The sequence below is a fragment of the Gymnoscopelus microlampas genome (assembly GCF_963454915.1).
Source record: "Gymnoscopelus microlampas genome assembly, chromosome: 22".
In the NCBI taxonomy this organism is placed as follows: domain Eukaryota; kingdom Metazoa; phylum Chordata; class Actinopteri; order Myctophiformes; family Myctophidae; genus Gymnoscopelus; species Gymnoscopelus microlampas.
The window spans coordinates 14,039,770-14,060,627 of NC_139959.1; the positions used below are offsets into that span (position 1 = coordinate 14,039,770).

Sequence of the window (20,858 nt, forward strand, 5' to 3'; positions counted from 1 at the left end):
TATTTTAAGCACTTATGTGTGGGTGAATCTATGTAAAGGGCATTTATATAAAACTAAAAGGAAAATAAAATAATTAATTAATTGAAACAAAAATAAAAACAAAAAATTAACAATGCAACAAAAATAATAAGAAATATAAATACATTAATAATCACATGTTGAATACAGTATTTCAACTAGCACTGAGCTGAGTGGCTATGTGCACATGCTTGCGCACGCACGTGCCCGCGCGCGTGCGCGCGCACGTGACGTCATAAAATAGAGTACCCATAGTTCAAAAATCCACAGCTCACCACTGCCTACATAACACCTTGACACCAGCTCCACATACTCCTTGGTGACAGTCAGATAGATAGCTGGCAATAACCAGCAATAATATATGTATCACAATACAGGGTTTGCGAATCAAAATATTGCAATGCTGTAAGGCAATATAAAATTTGTGATACAAAATAATCTAAGTTTAGGAAAACTGCTAAACATTGAATTAATAAAAAAACATTGATAGGGTTTTGGAGAATCCATGAAGTATCAATACATAATATCATAATACTCATGTGGATCAATATTTTTCTTACACCCATACCAAGCCACCGTTTATACATTGTCATATTGATCATTGCAATCAGATGCAAAACCTTATGGGGCATGTTTGTCATATAATTAGTGCAATATACTTTGTGAATCAGACCTTGAGACAGGGCAGCAGGCGTAAGTGATGCACAATTCATGGTCCATTCTTTATGAATTTGGCTCCTCCGAAACGCACCTCCAACCACCAGCTATCACATCAGTGAACATGCCTTCACGGTCTAGAGGTTCACTCCGGAGGTTTGTGCAGCCAAGCCATAAGGCTGTTGTTGTTTGTTTGTCCATGTCTGGCCTCTGGCCTTTGATTATTTGCTATCAAGAGAGAGTTTCTTTGTTTGTGACTGACAGAGCGTTGAGATACACTGGATTACGTGGTTCTAGTGTTCCGGTCAGTGATCATATCGGACCCACATATTTTTAACTTTTCTCTGCAAAAATGATGCTGTGTGTGGGTGTGTGTGTGTGGGGCATGCCAGTAGCCCAGTTAAGAGACAACAAAGACAGTCAGTGAATTATCAGTGCACAAAAGGGACAGTTTGTCCAATAGTCTGTGAGGACAGTCCATTCATTCTGCCACAGTGTGACAGCCTATACCTGTGACCTGATAGCCGGTGGATTTGGATTGCGCCGTTTCCCCCCCCCAATCATGTGAATATTTTCCAACAAAGCCATGGCAGCAGAAATGGGTCCACTAGCGGGCAAGTGTGCAGATTGACACCTCTCCTTTAAACATTTAGAAAAAAAATCACTGTGCTTGTTCAGTGTTGGGCAATAACTAGTTACTATGTAATATATTACTGTAATAATATTACTTTCCTTAACTTATTGCAGTTGCCAAACAGTTATTAATCCAAGTTACTAAGCGTGCTTTCAGACCTTATAGTTCAGTAGACTGCGATTTGTGGCTGAAATTGCAACATTGTCGCATTTTTTATTTTATTTGGTTTGCATTCACATTGCACTTTGTCAACCGCATCCAAACATGGTAAACAAATGTCACGCAGCTGAAACGGTCGGTCGTTTATTGGACAGACGTTTGCTGGTCTTCAAGGGGGCTGTGCTATGAAGCTGGATTTGAGGGTTAATTTACATGGTAACTTCAGGGTTAACCCTTACCCAGGGTTTCAAGGTTTGCGAGTCGACTTCTTTCTTACCGGGGTACATCGCCATGGTTATAACATAATGGGGCATTAGATCTGTTATTTTTAAGCATGCAAAATTATGATGTAATGCGTATGTGCAAAGTAATTATGGTAATATTGACTTTTAATCTAACTAGTTTCTCTTGACGGCAAGTAGTAAGTAATATTTTAACGTTTTAAAGGAGTAATAAGTAACTAGTAACTTAGTACTCTTCCGGGGTAACTTGCGCAACACTGGCTATGTTTAACCTGTTTATCCTCAGAGACCCCCAAGAGGCTGTTTTGGATGCAATACATCAAACAGACCCTGAATTGGAGTTAAATGCGCAAACAGATGTTTGAGGTCGGCTTTGTACTTGTACTCAAACACATTTTCTTCAGAATGGAGGCAGTCAGATATTTGCCTTCCTCTCTTTTTTTCTCTCTCTTTTTGTCAAAGCAATTTGCTGCATAATTTTGTTCTGGTGAATATGTTTAGCTGTGTTTTCCACTCTGGGTGGGATGGGATGTGTATTCCCATCACAGCAGCTGTGTGTGTGTGTGTGTGTGTGTGTGTGTGTGTGTGTGTGTGTGTGTGTGTGTGTGTGTGTGTGTGTGTGTGTGTGTGTGTGTGTGTGTGTGTGTGTGTGTGTGTGTGTGTGTGTGTGTGTGTGTGTGTGTGTGTGTGTGTGTGTGTGTGTGTGTGTGTGTGAAAAGACATGCTCCTGTTGTCTTTTTTCCCTCCCCTGTTTTATTTTCCTCCTTCATCTGTCTCTCTTCCCTTCCTTTTCACATTCTGTGCATTCATTCATGTGCAATTGGCTTGGCGTGCAGTGCACACACACAACGCATACAGACATAGAGTTCATTAATACTGGAAGTCCATCTGCCGTTCTTGTCTCTCTTCCTTTGTGTTCATTCAGAAGAGCATGCGGGGCTCTCTGTTATTGTCCTCCTGTTACATCACTTGTCTGTTTACTGGTGTCAGGAAGCCAGCAGCGGGCCTAGTGTTTTTCAGACAGGACAGGTCTGATCCAGGGACACTCACACTGCGATAAAGCAACAAAAAAAAACATGCATTCACAAGAACCGGGCCCTTGCCTTCCGCTCATTCTAGCTACCATTTCAGTTTTGTTGGAGAGAGAGAGATGCTGGGGGCCAGTGTGGTTGCATAATGTCCATTCACACACAGTGTGTCCTGAACTTTTTCTCAGGAACTAGGCCGGGCCCACAGTGCGCACGCTTTACAGTAAGTGTTCGGTCGGCATGGAAACAACAGAACGCCGGAGCCAGACTATTCTTTCTCCCTCCCCACCTGCCCCCCCCCATGTCACCACAGACTAACGCAGTGGTTCCCAAACTTTTTTAGCTCAAGACCCAAAAGATAAATTGGTTGTTTGCCCGGGACCCAAACTAGTGAAAATAGCAGATCTACAAGCGCACGATGCGTCGCTTCGTGCCGCATTGTGAGCTTGTAGATCTGCTATTTTCACTACCTCTTAAACGTTGTTTAAAATCTTTCTTTTTTTATTTATGAAATACTTGATAAGTTGAGATGTTTTTGTTTAAACTTTTTTGTTTCTTTTGAAATAATATATATATTTTCTTAAATGTAAGAAACGAGAAAAAAAAGGGGACATTTACTCCAGACCCATACAATTTGGTCCGTGACCCAAACATGGGTCCCAACCCACTGTTTGGGAAACACTGGACTAAAGGACACGGAGCGTTTTCTTTTGCAGTTTGCGCCATCCCACCATCTCATCACACAATAGGCTGCATTGTGAAGAATGTGAACATGGCCTCCAGGCCTGTCAGCCTGTCACTCATTTCACCTCAAGGCAGTTTGGCCAAATTGCCCAAACCACTACTCAGTGTAATTCTATACGAGGAAAAGGATGTGATACTTTGAGTCTGCAATTAAAAGTCTGGTCGTACAGTAGCGCATATTTAGGTTCTGTCTCATTTCAGTAAGTCTTTAGATGTGGTATTCACTGTAGATGTAGAAGTTTTGTAGCCCAAAAGCTTAAAGTACAGTTTAAACATCATTCCGAGAGTATCTAATTTCTGATTGAAACAGGGTAGGCACTAGGCAGGCGGGATATAATGTTGGGAGGAATTTGATTAGAACTTTGAAATTGGGCAATTTATAATAACAAGAATTGTAGCTGAAGATTGATTGATGGATAGATGTCATGATATTATTGTTTGAAATTGGTTAGTTCAAGCCTACATAAGCACATCGTATTTTGTTTTGCAAGAAGAAAACATGATTGGATTTTGATATAAGAGTGCAAAGAAATGTGTGTATATATATATATGTATATTACCTTTTAATTCAACTGCTTTAAGCAATTGTGTTGTTCTACATAACTTATTTCAGAGGTTTATTACTACACAAGCAGCATAGTAAATTACCTAAACTTATGAAATGCTGGATTCAAAGCCCTTCTGCCTATATTCTGTGCACTGACTGACAAGGGACAGGTGAATGTATTCAGACTGGAAGGTTTGCTGGTCTAGCCTATACACAAATCTACAACCAAATACCCCTATACACAAAATGCTACACACAGACAAAATGCCTAAAATGATTTATACTTTTAACTTATAAAGTGGTTTGTAGGTGTGTTGCCTACTAGGAATTTGTTCCTTCTGGGTCTGGCAGAACCAGGTCTCCTGGTCTTGTTTTCCCTCCCTTGACCAAGGGGGACTCCTATTTGGATGAGTGGTACATGATTGGTTTCCCATTCAGGAGACCTCGGTTTGAATCCAGGTGCCGGGACCTGCGTCCTAGATTTCCAGATGGCAAGATGTTCAAATCCAGGTGGCCGTTGCATAGATATGAATTATAAGCTGCAATTTTCCTTGTGGTATTGTGTGTGTGTGTATGTGAGTTGTATTATAACTGCTTACGTGTTCATAATTGTTACATATTTCTTCCACTTGGAAGGTCAGACAGGATTGCTGAGACTTCTCCCATCGCATCACTTGCAGCATGCAAGCTTGGGTGCCTGTGCTCACTGATTGATTACAGGTAGAACCACATGCAGTGATTGGACAATTCCATTCATCACACCCATCTGCTCAGTGAAACAATTAAACCTTTAATGGTCTTTTAATGTGCATCATCCCCCTCGTCTAGGAGAGTGACAATCAGTGCAGCATCACCTGGGGACCCCTAGGGACTGACATAATCTTCTGAAACATGTATTTGTGTTTGAGATGTGCAGCTTTTTAACGCTGTTGATTTGAGGGTCTTAGAATAGGAAATGGTTGATGAGAACTCAGGCTGTGCTAGACTGCAATCTGTGTCAGATTCCCCAGCACGAGAGGATATTAGAGTCCCACAGCCAGTCTCATGCCTGGCATAAGCGTTCTCTGCAGAGACAAAGTCTTTGTCATCTGGACAGCATCAAATAAACAGAAGATTAACCATTGTGGACCAGTAATTGGAGAGAAAATTGTGTGTGTGTGTGTGTGTGTGTGTGCGTGTGCATGTGCGCGCGGCCGCGCGCGCGCGTGTGTGTGTGTGTGTGTGGAGACACACTTGTCTGCAAATGTGAGATAATGCCATTTTGGAAGAGAGTCTTGACTTTCCAGGAGCTATCAATGGAAAGAACGGTGCAAGAATATCGCTGTTGTTATCCAGATCTTTTATCCTCGCTGGCGTCCTTGGCTCACCTGTACCTTCTGCTGCGCATGTTTTCCTCAGATCAGAAACCAACTTCCGCGGCCGTTCCAGCACAATCCGTATGAGCCTTCAAAAGGCACACAACAATACATTATTCAGGCTCTAAGTGAAGACTCTTGTATACCGTGGTAGTCTTGACTTCTATCTCTGACTTTATGGCCTGAATCAATATGTTCCACGGTCAACGTCAACTTTATTACCCCTGTCAAGGGGCAATTTGTTGCACTGCCAGCAGTAGATGCAATCATCATCAACAATAAACACACAAACAATACACATAAGAGACAATAGAATACACATAAGAGACATATGCTTGTCAGAAGACATCTTCGTCACACATCGAGGATGTGTTGATGAACACGCATGGTTGGGAACGCCACTCTCTCCCACTGAGTGTTAGAGTGAAGGGAGATGTGAATTTGATTGTCAGCATTGGCCTGCACCTACTGTACTAGACATGGTGGCTTCCTGTAGAGAATAACATCCGGAGCTGGCCTATAGAATTTGTCCCTGTGGAAGGCCAATGGCCATCACTCAGTGAGCATGAGGATAGAGTCAGTGCAACACACGCATGGAGGATGGTGGCATGTGTTCTATATCAATGGGCTCAGTCTGAGCATGTCCTCTCAAGTCTGCACAACACTTGCTGGCTGTGTCTCTCCAGCTAATGCACGCCATCCTTTTGGCTTGTAGCTGCAGCAAGTGTGACAAGTTTAAAGATTTCAAAAGCACAAATCTTGCCTAAAATTTAGCATGCCATGTTGTTGATTAGAAACAGTCGATATTTGAGGACTTTTTAGTTGGACTGGTTAGTTTTTTGGATTAGACCAATCAGATGTGGCACTTTTAAGTATGCACTGTACAATGACAATAACGACTTTCTATTATTTTCTATTCTATTCTATTAAAGCAAGAACCAAGCAATCAAGTATAATCAATCAATCACTTCAAGAATCTCAGCATTGCAGTGCTAACTAGAAAAGTGTGCTCCCGGAGACAGGCCAGGTTGCCTACCCAGGGCCCGCAAACTTTGGAAGGCAGTCATAGGCAATTGGAATGGCATCTGATAAATCTGATCATCTTGATCACAAGACCCCAGAGGTAATGTGTACCGATTTGTGTGAGTTTTGGACAAAATCTGTAGGAGCAGTAACAAAAAGTCTGTTTTGAAGAAAACGCGAAATGGTGGAAAATATGATCTGGCACAAACGGGGCCCTATATGTTGCGTCATGATCCAAGGAATCCAGGCAAAAAGATGTAGTTAGTAGTACTAGTACGGCCTATGGTTGAAGAGGTATAGAGGCCAAAACGTGAAGTGGGCTGTTGTAGTGCCACCATGAGGCCAATTTGAAAATGTCTTCCTTGGTCTCGGACGCTGCGTTCATGATTGTTGCATTTTGTTCAAAACGGGCCACTCCTGCAAACTTTGGAAGCCAATCTTAACCAATCGGGATATATTGGTATATGTAAAATCGGACAGATACGACTTGATTGATTTACACAAAATCTGTAGGAGTAATATTAGAAAATGTGTTTAGCTAAACTTGGCCTCCTGGTGGCGCTATAATAGAGGTTCTGTCTTGCCCTCTAGGGAGTGTTTGTGCAAATACCATCGGTGCACAATGACTCTGTATGATCATCAATCATATCGTTTAGTCTACATTAGGGATGTCCGATATTATCGGCCGATATTAGCATAGAAATTGATATCGGGAAAATATCGGTATCGGTTTTTGAAAAAAAAAAAATATTTTTTTTTGCTTTATAAATAAGTTACAGGAGTTCTTACTGTATATGGTGTGTGTGATATGAAATTTGAGCTTACCCTAATCACAATAATCCCCGCATATATCGGTATCGGTTGATATCGGTATCGGTAATTAAGAGTTGGACAATATCGGTATATCGGTTATCGGTAAAAAAGCCAATATCGGACAACCCTAGTCTACATTTACAAACTTTATGTCTTGATTACTTAAATTATAAGATATGCCTATATTTTGGCCTTGTGTATGTTCAAAATTCATGTAAGAACATTAACGTATACTTGTAAATAGTAGTATAAATAGTAGTGTAGTGTTTTACACCAGGGAAGGAGCATGTTTAAAAAATACATTTTATTCAGGCTCTTATTGCTTTATTTAGATGAAAAGTGTAGAAAGACAGGAAGCTGAGTGAGAGGAGGAAAGAAGTGTGTAACACATGGCTCCAGCCAGAATGGAACCGGAGTCTTGCAACCATATGGTCAGCGCACTATCCATTCACATACTGGTGTCCTCTGAAGAAGTGTCTTAACCCTAACAAATTGTCTCTAATTTAACAATAAAACGCAATTTGTTATCCACCAGAGGGAAATTTATAACCTTTTCACCTACTTGCTATGTTGCATTGTCGCTTTTTTCCCCTCTCTCTCTCCCTCAGACAAGCATATTTTCAGAAACACCCTTGTATCCATGGAGGTGTAATTACTGCTTCACAGACGTGGTGTTTGAGACAGATTTCAAACAATTTTACAACTGAAGTGAGTCTTCGTCGTCAAATCCGTAGTGTTACATGTCCTAATGAGCCCATGCTTTGGGTAACACATTGATGATATGAAACAGTTTTGACACAAATTAGCACCACTTTTTCGCGCCAACAGTCCGAGTCTCTGTCAGTCCTCCTGTGCGAGGGCCTGTTGACGCCTGCCTCGCGTGTTTGTTCATATTAGACTTGCTAATCAGATGCTAATGCTCGCTGAGTGGCTGAGCTGCGAGGTAAGGCAGCAGTAGAATGGTAATCAGTGTGGAGAAGGTCGGCTACAAAGAGGCTGATTATTTAAGTTCCCTTTCCACAAGCCCAGATTCAAGCATTCAATTATATGGCTACGGCTTTTTGCCCAGAGAAGAGCGTTGCTCGGAGTCAGCTTAATGCAATTTGGATGCCATATTTTATTTCAGTACACTTTAACAAATTTTCCATAGACATTTAGCACAAGTCTGGCTTTTCTCATCAGTTGGATATTTTAGGTTTCTTTGGAATGATTTAGCCTACCTTGAATAATTTCCTAACTCCTCTGACACGTAACGACTGAAATTCTAAGAATTTATCAACTTAGCTGCAACCACCAACAGGAAATGCGTCTATCCTTGTATGGCCATTATAGTATCTTGTTTACATGCTTTTGCGGCTGTTATCTGTTGGCTTGTGTGCAGCTCAGTCCGTCTGCTGTGTGGCTGGACTGGACGACACATGGCATTATGGCCCTCAGAGGGCCAGTAACGGGATGTCCAGTTATTCACTATGCTGGAACCGCAGTCAGGCTCCGCTGCAGAGACAGATGCAGGGTGAAAGGTCATAGTTTGTGGACTGTAACTGGAGGATAGCTATGTGGAATTCCACTGCGCTGGTTGTGTGCTTGGGGTCTGCTGGTGTAAGGTTGGGCCACATGAAACAATGCATTGTACTATACTATATTCTTTTTTATTTGTTAGAATACTGTATGTGATTTGTAGAGCCTGACAGATTATACAATTGTACATCTGAACCGTCTCAATTTTTTACCACCCATATTATTAAATAGGTGCAAAATATGGGGATGTGATCTAAAAGGGTTAAAAGTCCTTTTTATTTTAATATTTCCAAGGGAGACTCCTATTTAGATGAGTAGTTGATGTTTCTCATACAGGAGACCTCCGTGCATTGTGGGGAATGTGCCTACTACCTATGGCAGCGGTGAATCTGTCACAGTAGATACTTTCTGTCAAGAAAAGTGTGACCCTGTCAAAGGAGATTCTTTCTGTTACTGAAAAGTTCAGACTGCAAGTTTGCTGTTGTTTAGTGCTGTTTGAACTGTTAATACATTTTCATTGCCTCATGGTTTCCTCTTTCTTAGTTGGCCAGACTTCATCATCTCGGTCATGGATCGTACCAAGCTGTAGCAAATAAATAATTTGTTAAGTAAAAGCAAAATGCTAAATTTTGATGTCTTAAGATAAAATCAATAATTAGATTTTACTTTCGTCTCCACTATCAGTGCGCTCTACTCGGGGGTTAAATTAAAACCCAAACTTGTTCCAATCATGATGATGTGATTGGTGTCGTTCAACAACGTACAGGAAATCGACAGTAAGCAATTTATTATGTTGTTCATGATTTCAGGTTTTCGTTTAGGATATATCTTTACTTATGGTTAGAATTAATAAAGAAGATGCATATCTTCTTTATTTGTCTTCCCCAGACTTCTTCTGACTTATTGTGACACTTTATTGTTGACTGGACTTGCGCTTACGTATGAGGCCGTAATTTTGTTTTATTTGTGTTATAATTTCTTATTGGATGTGTCTGTGTCAGGTATCGGGTCTGTGCCCTGTGTATGCAAATAGCATGTGCCATTCCCTATATGTGTGTGTGCTGCAATCCATGGAGAATGATTGGTGGGGTAACTTCACATGTTGGAGAAGTTACTCTTCTCGGCCGTATTCCGCTTCATGTTGAAAAACTGGTGGGGCTAGGCTACGCCACATTTATCAACAGCGGACAGATCTTACGATCTGACAGGGTACACCTGCTTTGATAAATCCCACGTGGACGTGGGCGTAAGCTGATTCTTGGGCTCAAATTTAAGCTGGTTTGTATGTTACATTGATAAATGAGGGCCTAGTCCTTAATGGCTGCCCAATTCATACTTGACTGCACCGTGATAAATCTGAGCATTCATTCAACAACAGAGGTGGGGAGGTATAGCTAATTTTCAAATGTCTGAGTTAGGTTTCTTTTTGGGAGATAAGAGAATCTGAGTTATGAAATGGATTTCCATTAGCTGTAGCATATCTCTTTGTAATAATTTCTTGTGATAAGATTTGTTTAAGCTTGCATCATACACCTGTACTTCACTGATGTATTCCGTGAAGTGCCCTGTAGTCATTGTCTACATAAATGAAAGCACAAGCCACGTCAATTTGTTTTCTTCACAGCTTTCCAGTGGCCTACCAAACTGTATTCCAAAGCATTCAACTCTTCAACCTGCTTCTTTTTCCAAGTTTACCCCCAAGGGCATGCAGGGTTTGGAAAATAACTAATTCATCTTTAGGCATGCCCAAGACTTTACTGTATACTATATTTAAGACTTAGGGCATGCCTCAGAAGGAATTTGTTTTTTAGTTAGTTATTTTCACAATTTCACAATTAACAAAGTATATTATACATTATTAATGTGTGAGCCTCAGAAAGCGCCCCAAAGTGTTTCAGGTGGATTGCTGAGGACCATTGAGGTATGAAGAGAAAGTCAGAGCACGTCCCATCCATCTTAATTCACACAGTTAAACCCAAGTTGTACATTTTGCTGAAAATAACTCATTTTCTGTTATTTGTGGGTGAGCGGCATAGTTGTACGACAAAGTATAAATTAGGCTTCAGTCTCTCTTCCTTCCAGCTCGCTTCCCTAAGGCCGCCTTTGAAATACATTGCGCTGCAGTTATGTTTTTTCTGTCCCCATCATCCTGGGTGAGGATAATCTTTCACATATATCAGGTGTCCATTGTGATGGTTAGCAATTTGCTCTGGCAGTCAAGTGTTGCAGCTGCACACAAGGCCCTGGGTCTGCTCTCTGATTTGGCCTGTTAAACCTTTAAGGATGAGGTACAAACGATCAGGCGCCAAAATGTAATTTAATCCCGAGGCCAGTCCAAGTATGTTAACTGTTTCTTTCCTCTTCGTTTCTCCCATAGGTATTTCTACATCGTCTCAACCAGTATGCGGCCACCAAAATTGACAAGAACATCACAGAAGAAACGGTTAAGGTGAGCGTCACATCTCTTATGTAACTGACTGCTACGCAATTAAGACTTTGGAAAAATGCCCTGGAAAGGATTGAACACTTTTATTTCTGACACTGCGCATATAAAGCTTGTTTTCATAACATAATCCAATAAAAGGGGCGGAAATTACAGTGGGAACTAAATAAAGCAGGCCCTTGTTTAAGGGATGCTTTCAACCCAGAATAGCAAAATTCTGAATGAAGAAAAAAAAAAGTGGGTGATCCAGGAAGCAGCTGTAAATATAATCTATTTATAAATGATTCCGGCTGGAGGAGTAGAGGACAATAAAGGATGTTTTCTCTTGGAGGGAGTGTCGGAGACTGTCTCACCCGCCTTGCTTACTGTCAAAGGTAAACACACGTTTGCTGGATATATACTGCACATCCCGTGTTTTGGAATACGTCTACCCATCCCATTTTTTGTTTGAGAATACGTGCAGGGAATGTTTTTGGTATCATACAGGGGTCACAGGCTATATAGGCTGTGATGTCACTAAACTGTCACTTCTCATCCAACAGATGATGCTTTGATCTGGCTGTAGTAGTACCTGATGCTTTGATCTAGGATGAGAATGAGGTCAAGGACTTTAGTTTGCTTTCCTTGTTTTCATGCTAGGGTTTTATTTAATTGCCACCACAGAGCCCCCTTCCCCTTACAGAATCAGCACATTAATTTGTCTTTTAATATGGCCACATAAAATGACATGAAATGAGGACAAAAGTCAATGCCACATGAAGGAAAAGTTTAACTTCCCAACAACCGATCCTAAATGTGTCTGACTTTCATAATTGCTCTGTTAAAATAGATTCCGCTGTGCTTACACATGCGATTTCCCTCTCATAATGAAGGAATTTCAAGAGTCATTGAAGTCTGCAGCTAAGTCATCAATTTCAAAGAAGTCTCATTTATTATTCTGCGAGTGTATTTTCTGTCTCAGACGGTCCCTCACTTAACACAACAGACCACGATGAAGAAACCTATACATGACTGTTGATTTGAGCTGGACCCCAGGAATCTTAAGTTCCCGACATGCCAGGGAAAAACTTCACTGGAGAGAAATGAATCAAATACTAACACACACACACCCACCACACACACACACACACACACACACACACACACACACACACACACACACACACACACGCGCACACACGCACACACGCACACACGCACACACACACACACACACACACACACACACACACACACACACACACACACACACACACACACACACACACACACACACACACACATACACACACACACGTCCTTACTGATTATACGCTTGTCTTCTCCAGGTGTTATTCTCCAACATAGAGGAGATCCTGTCTGTGCACAAGGACTTTCTGTCCATGGTAGAAGAGCTTCTCCAGCCTGACCCTCATGCTCACCATGAAGTTGGCCGCTGCTTCCTGCACTTTGTAAGTTATACTAATGCTCCCTGACTGCTTCTGTGCATATAAAATGTATCCCCTCTTTTCACTAATCTCCCGGTTAATCTATTCTCCGTTTGACTCTTGGCGTTTGAACTTGCTGCTGCTTTGACATCTGCCCTTACAGCAATACCGCTCTTACTCTTTGTAAGTAGGTTGCCGCCATGCTTGTCAATAGACAACGTTTGGTTACAGATATCATGACTGATTTAAATTAAGCAAGAGCTCTAATGAATGGAGAAAAAGCAAGACTTTTGCACACCTACAAAATGACAGGTGCGTCGGAGAAGACCAAGGGCCAATCAGTGCAAAAGAAAAGCTTCAGCACAAAATAAAAATATTTTTGCATTTGAAGGCAGTGTGCAGGAGCATTTCTTCTGCATTTATGCAATGAGTGGGAAATTCCTTTCAGAGTTATGTCTGTGTGTTACTACTAAGATGTGCCACATGTTGTCAATTTATCTCTCTGGATTACCCATGAGCGCCGTGGATAGCACGCACATGTGTGATATGCTTGATAGAGCTCTGATGTACTGTAGACTCCCCATCATATATCACATTTCTTTGATGCGGGACCAAATGGAAGACTGGCACTTAATAGGCATTCAAAATGTCATAAATCGAGCTGCACTTCTGCTTGGCTTCAGGATGGTTCCCTGCGCTGGGGTTTTTAAAACTGTTGCTGGCAAGCCCTCCTTCAAAGCCAGCAGTGCTCCAACGCAGGCGGGCATGCAGCTGTTCATACAGGTGATCTAGTGGTACAGATATGTATAGATGGTTTATGATAAGAGATGACCTCACTGTGGAAATGTGATCTGATTCAGAGCGTAATCTAGAATGTACGGCTTTGTTTCCATCATGGCTATGGTAGTAGCTGTTCTCTCCTCTTCTCTCCTCTTCTCTTCTCTTCTCTTCTCTTCTCTTCTCTCCTCTCCTCTCCTCTCCTCTCCTCTCCTCTCCTCTCCTCTCCTCTCCTCTCCTCTCCTCTCCTCTCCTCTCCTCTCCTCTCCTCTCCTCTCCTCTCCTCTTCTCTTCCCTTATGTCCCAACCCCAACCCTGCCTCTATCTGTATGTGCCTCCCTCTAGCTGTATGTGCCCCCCCCCCCCCCCCCCCCCCCACACACACACACACACACACACACACACACACTATCTCTCCCTCTTTCACTGCCTAACTCCAGGGAAATTAGCCAATTTCCTTCTCTCTGGGGATTGATTGTTGATGCTTCAGGATTTCCAAGAAAGAATTGCACAATCTAATTTTGGTAAGGAAGCACAAATAGGTGAAAACTAAGCCAATTGGACAGAGGGGTCGTTGGCCAATCGAGTCCCTTGGTGGTTCAGGCATGCAAATTGGTTCAGGCTGACTAGAGATTCCACCATATACCATGTGAGGTACAGTAACAGACATCCACATCACCAAGAGGATACTGCAGCTGTTCCTTATTCCTAATCTGACGTCTTAGATAATGCAACGTGACATCAAAAGAAAACAACCGATCTCCACCTAGACCATGAGTTGTCTGTTTGTGGACTCTTCCCCCCTTTTTGGTTTATTATTGTCATTGCCAAATTGTCTCCCCCAAAATCATGCAGTTTGTCTTTTTAGTTGGGCCTTGAGGACAGCTGTGTGGCTGAAGACCATTACTGTCTCTGTTGCTTTGTACTTAGGACTGATTTAGAGGCGATGTGATGAGATCTCACTGCAGCTTCTCAAAGACAATGGGGCGTGAATGGCATGGGAACTGCTCTGTCATAACGTCATACGGCTGCACGGCAGATGACAGGATGGGATTCCACATCCCTCGCTTGCTATATATTGTATATATGTCTTTACTGCGGTTGATCTTTACCCCCTTTTCTTTCTTTCCTTTTTTCTGCTCAGCCTCTCTTTCTCTCTGGTTTTGTAGCTATTTTTGTCTCCTGCTCTGTGCCATTGTGATTATTTTACCTTTTTATTGATTATCTATTCATACCCATTTCTCTTCGTTTCCTGCTTCCCCCTCTCTAGCTTTCTTTTCCAGGCTTTCTTTGTTTTGTCATTCTTCCTCAGACCCTAGAATTCCCCCCTTTTTCCTTCTGGTCGTTCTTTTTTCTGTGACCCTTGCTCATCCCCCCTCTCTCTCTCTCTCTCTCTCTCTCTCTCTCTGTGTCTGTGTGTTGCAGAGGAGTCGTTTCCAGATTTATGATGAGTACTGTGGGAACCATGAGAAGGCCCAGAGGCTGCTGCTGGAACTCAATAAAATCAGGACGGTCCGCACATGCATACTGGTGAGAAAACGCTGTAAACATGCTGAATGTACAGCATATGACTCAAACATACAAGAACCACACACACACACACACACACACACACACACACACACACACACACACACACACACACACACACACACACACACACACACACACACACACACACACACACACACACACACACACACACACACACACACACACACACACACACACATCAACACATTTTCTGTACTGGCAGATATGCATGTAGACGGACTTAAAGTATGCGCGATTGCGTGTGGGGGCGTGCACTCACACACGAACAACAACATGCACGCGTACAGCTGGACAGTGTAAAAGCTGTGCGCTGTGCGTTCCAGTGTGGCCGACAGATAGATGAGGCGTTGATTGACCCTGCCCTGCATATGGGCGGACGCCCACTTCCTGTCCCAGCACTGAAAAGACATTCACTTCCACAGGGGACCATCATGCTACTAGGATGAAAGGATAAACCTCCACTGCTCGCTCATTGACACTCACTCACTCACTCACTCACTCAAATTCCTTTTTTTTAGGTGGAAGGGATGTCATTGAACCCCCCCAAAAATACCCAAAAGTATGAAAAAGTGAATTTCATGTTATAGTCCCTTCAAGCACCTTCTGCTTCATCAGCACATCTCAATGCGCCTCACTGTACAGTGTCTGCAGTCTCTTTCACTTTCCATACTGTGCACTCGACCTTGCAGGCCTTTCTAGTTTGTAAGGCAATGCCAGGTTACATGCGCACATCTGTATCGCAACGCCCAGTCGCTCATGTTTTAAGGCCTCCATAAAAAGAGAGTGCTTTGAAACCGAGACCTACAGCATTGAGACCCCTCCCACCCACCCACCCACCCACCCACCCACCCAGGAGTACTGTAGTAATTACTTTATACTTTCAGATGCATGCATTGGTTGACTTCAGTGAGCTGGCATGAGATACTGTAGATAGATAGATATATACTATGAGGCAGTGTCTTGAAATGTAAATGATGAAGTGAGAAATATTACACACACACACACACACACACACACACACACACACACACACACACACACACACACACTAAAACTATGACGAAAAAAATTCGGCGACTATCCATTTCACTGACAAAAACTAAATAGAAACTAATCTATGATGACTGAAACTAAGACTAAATATACTGACAATTTCGTCAACAAATAAAACTAGACTAAAATGTTAGGGAGGGACTAGTGGAGAAGAGATCCAGTAGAACTAAGCCATTTTATGTTTGGTTGCACTCATGTGTTGCGCTCTGAAAATAGCAGATCTACAAGCACGCGACGCGTTGTGAGCTTGTAGATCTGCTATTTTCAGCATGCAACCAAGTGTAAAATCAGCCATTACGACGCCATCAAGGCACCGCCAAAATGCATTTTAGTTGACTAAATCAACTGTACTAACTGAACTAAAACATTTCAGATGACTAAAATGTGACTAAAACTAAATCAAAATTTGCTGTCAAAATCAACACTAACACACGCTTACACACGCTTACACACACACACACACACACACACACACACACACACACACACACACACACACACACACACACACACACACACACACACACACACACACACACACACACACACACACACACACACATACACACACACACTGGGGCGTAGCACCAAATTCTGGGCCCTGGGGAAAAAGATTCACTGTGGGCCCCCCTAAGATTTTTTTTCTTTAAAAAAGACCAATTTTTTTTTTTTTTGGGGGGGCCCTAGTAACTCAGTCCCACTTACACCGACACACACACACACACACACACACACACACACACACACACACACACACACACACACACACACACACACACACACACACACACACACACACACACACACACACAGACCAATACCATCAGAGGAGAGAGTATTTCTGATCCAATGTCCCTGCATGCCCTTGAACCAGATGACCGATAGGGGGCAAAGATGTTAATTGAATTTGATGTAATGGGACTTTTATAGCCTTGACCTTGTGAAGACCCAGTGGTGCATCGGGGGGTTTGTAGATCTCATGTTACCCTCCAACCTGCACTTGGCCTTGGGTTTCATATACCTCAGGTCACCCCCTAGTCCTCCACAATGACCATGGTGGAACATACCTCACCCACTGACCCTCACTAAACCCCTGGCATAATGTGTGCTCCAAGGCCTGACCCGTTTCAACTCGTAATCTCAATCTCTGTGGAGAAGGAGGTGAGAATAGATATTGATGTTTTGAACTCTTAACATTAACCTCCCTGAACGGTCGCTTTGATCGACTGAGAACGGGGGTCATCTGTAGGTTCTTGCCAGGTGCTTTCCACTGATTTTATTACTTCCGACAAAGGAGTTGAACAGGGGTTACGGTTTTCACCCCATATTCTTTTTGTTTGTCTGTTTTCCTGTCTGACAGCAAAATTACTTGAATGGTTGGGTGAATTGTCATGAAACTTTGAGGGAATGATCAGCATGCTTCACTATTAATAAGAGATTGATAAGAGATTATTACCCTTTGGGTTGAAAAGGTCAAAGGTGAAGTCATTACGTTTTGGGTCAAAACTATCAAATGATAAGTTCACAATTGAGAGACGTAGGTGTAGGTCACGAAGGGTACAGTCACACGCCTGTAGGGGAGTGACCATCGTCTGCCGCGGCAACATTCATATCTTGTCATGCTAAATGTCAGCTGTGCAGGATGTGATTGTGGTCCGTTTGAGTGGAAGTGGTTGTTGGTCTCCTCCATTTTGGTCCACTATGAAAACTACAGCCAATGACAGCCAAGGGGGTTAGCCACACACACTTATTTGCTATTGGTTGACACTTGACTTCGTTCATATAGAATGGAAGTTAATGGGAGGGGGATATTTAATTTCGGCATGTGTGACTGTGCTCTAAGACATGGGTTTTCAACTGGTGGTTTGTATTTTATTTTATCGACCACTTGTTGAGAAACAAGTGCAGTACATATAATGACGCGTCAATGTTATCAGTTACTGGGAAGTCTGATGGGAAGAACTTCCACAGAAATGGGGTGTCACCATTATTAGGAAATGTGCTCATAATCAATCGCATGTGTCTGCTCGCTCATACATAAGTTGCCGTTAAGGACTTGATTTAATTCACCTCAAATTAACAAATTAAATTAGGCCCTTAACAGTCATTATTTAATTTCAAGCTTTTCCCCCCACACCACACCCATATCACCCCTCCCAACACAACAGTGGTCCCCAGGTTGATTCTTAGTCGGGGTGGTGGTCCCATAATCAGTTGAAAGCCACTGCTCTAAGACATAGATTGATGCGGGCAGGGTTCACACAGCAGATGCGTTAGTTTAATTTCGATGTTAATTCTCATGTTCTCAATATTTCCTGTCCTCCTCCTTGTCTTTTCCCTTCTCCCTCTCTTCTTGGTGTTCTCCTCTTCATCAGAACTGCATGTTGCTGGGAGGTAGAAAGAACACAGATGTTCCACTGGAAGGTTACCTGGTTGCTCCCATTCAAAGGATATGCAAGTACCCATTGCTGCTCAGGGTGAGTATGGCCTTGAGCGTTCTAAACGCGTATTATGAGGACACCACACCCCGTGTGCCGCCTCGGCAGGGAGACGTCTACCCGTCTCCTGCCTAGTCATTACGCAAAGGCTGCTCCGTCCTGTTCATATCAACCTCTCCTTCCCTAATGAAACACTAGGCTCATATTCCAACAACACATCTCTGCTGCAGAATCGCATAGTTAGAATAACACAGGGTCTATCATCACCTCTCCTGCTCCGAGCTTAGTCCCAGCTTAAACGCGGTGTACTGCTCTCGCTCACAACCCGCACGTTGCCTCGTTCACTCACGTTTGACCCCTCCACGCCTTGTTGTAGAAGCGCGAGCGAAAGGAAATACACTTATCAAACGCTTATTTGCGTTGGTGATCTAAGCTGTCCCATCCCATCCATCTCGTTTTGGATCTATTAATTCACACGGCCATAATCTAAACAGCTGGCGGCACGGGCACGCAGATGTAATAACAATAATAAGAGGGGGCGAGCGGAGGAGTAATCTGATGCTCTGCCATTAGAAGACTTGCAGCTGGAACTGCCAGGGCCGTCATCCTCCCTCCCCTGGTAAAATACCGCAGATAGCCATCGGCGGCCGCAGAAACATCCAGGACAATGTAAATCTGCCCTATAGTAACTGACATGCTGGAAAGCCAGTGTTTAGACTGCAGGCCCAGAGATTGCCATCGCTCTCACTAGACCGTGGCGTGCAGTAGCTGGGCTTTGTACACAGCCAGCTTCTATGAGCTGTAAACTCAGAAACCACTGGGAGATGAGAGGTGGAGATGTTGGAGGAGGAAGGTATAGCGCGGACTTGAAATGGAAGCAAATTATATTTTTCTTTCAAAAGAAAAAACATTCTGTAAAAGCTATGACAATCACAAATGGTGCAGAGCAAAACTTTTCCTGTATTTTGTGCGTGTGTGTGTGTGTGTGTGTGTGTGCGTGTGTAGCCTCTATGCAGTGGTGTGTTCTACCGTGGTACGCTGTATACGCCGTATGGCCTGCAGATTTTTTCCGTCGCCACCGTATACATCCAAAAACAGTTCGAAACGGCGTATCTGATACGTTGATACGCATCTCATACGCTGCACCCAGGAGTGGCTGGGCTGGGGGGCGCAGCAATACAAACCGCAAGAATGTGGTCTGACCGTCTAACTAGTCTAACTCTGAGGTGAAGGCTTATCATGTGCGTGGCTATTGTTCTTGAGGTGATAATTACTGGCTACTGGCGAAGGAATTCACACATTTCAACGATCTGCCATTCACTTCATTGAACGTAGGTCACTGAATTGAGTACTTCATTAGTATTCAAATTGCGCGTCATAGCACAGCAAAATCTTGAATCTTCAATACAGTTTGTGTCTTCAATGACAAGTTAATACTATTCTGTAATAGATACAGGAATGCTCACTGTTAACACTGCTATTATATCTGATAAGCCTAACCAGCATTTATTTATAACAATCCTTGCACTTATATGGTAATAAAAAATAGAATAAAAAATGCATCCAAGGCTAAAAGCAGCTCCGAAGTGGTTGAGTTACAGGGTGATTAACATTAGAAACAGTAGAAAATCAGTACAAAGCATATTGTAAGTGTACTCGGTGTGCGTGTGGGAGGAACTAGGGGGGGGAATTGTTATAGTATACAGTACCCTCCAAAAAAATCTAGAACACATCACTGCCTCTATGGTACCTCTGATTTTGATATAGTGATATGTCATGTAGGCCAGTGGTTGTGGGTATTTGTCATTAACCTAGTCCTTTGGCTTATTTGCTCTGTCTGTGGACATAAATGAATCAATCTGAACGTGTCCTTTCTGTATGTGTTCAGGAGTTGCTGAAGAGGACGCCCAAGAAGCACAATGACTTTGTGTTGGTGCAGGAGTCTCTGCAGGTGATGAAGGCTGTGTGCTCCAACATGAATGAAGCCAAGAGACAGATGGAAAAGCTGGAGGTTCTGGAGGAGTGGCAGTCTCACATTGAGGGCTGGGAGGTGAGAAACCCCAACAGAATACTCTAATATACTTATACTTTTATACTTTTTATGAATATACTTTTAACCACTTAAACCCTATATAATTCATTGACCGGGGTCCCCCAGGGGTCTGTACTTGGCCCCCACATTCTTTCCCTCTACACGAAATCTCTTTTTTGGAAAATAGCAGATCTAAAAGCTCCCAATTTAATTTCCATTAAATGTTTGTAAATATTTGCCAAATATTCTCCTTATGACATGCCCAGAATAGGGACGCTAGGGTTAAAAGAGTAGATTATAGACAGTTGAACTGCCCATGCTTTCACTGGCAGTATTGGCTATATTAAGCTGACACGTAATTGATTTGAACTGTAAATTCTGCAAAGAGGCAATCTC

General features: G+C 42.7%; 1 protein-coding gene across 1 annotated transcript in view; it reads left to right on the forward strand.

Moving 5' to 3' along the window:
* Positions 1-20,858, forward strand: part of prex2 (phosphatidylinositol-3,4,5-trisphosphate-dependent Rac exchange factor 2) — a 160,083-nt gene that overhangs the window by 20,233 nt on the left and 118,992 nt on the right. The window contains exons 2-6 of the mRNA XM_084048787.1: positions 11,116-11,187; positions 12,510-12,632; positions 14,811-14,915; positions 18,368-18,469; positions 20,319-20,480. Of these exons, the coding sequence (XP_083904913.1) occupies positions 11,116-11,187; positions 12,510-12,632; positions 14,811-14,915; positions 18,368-18,469; positions 20,319-20,480 (564 nt within the window). The remainder of the gene's footprint in view (positions 1-11,115; positions 11,188-12,509; positions 12,633-14,810; positions 14,916-18,367; positions 18,470-20,318; positions 20,481-20,858) is intronic.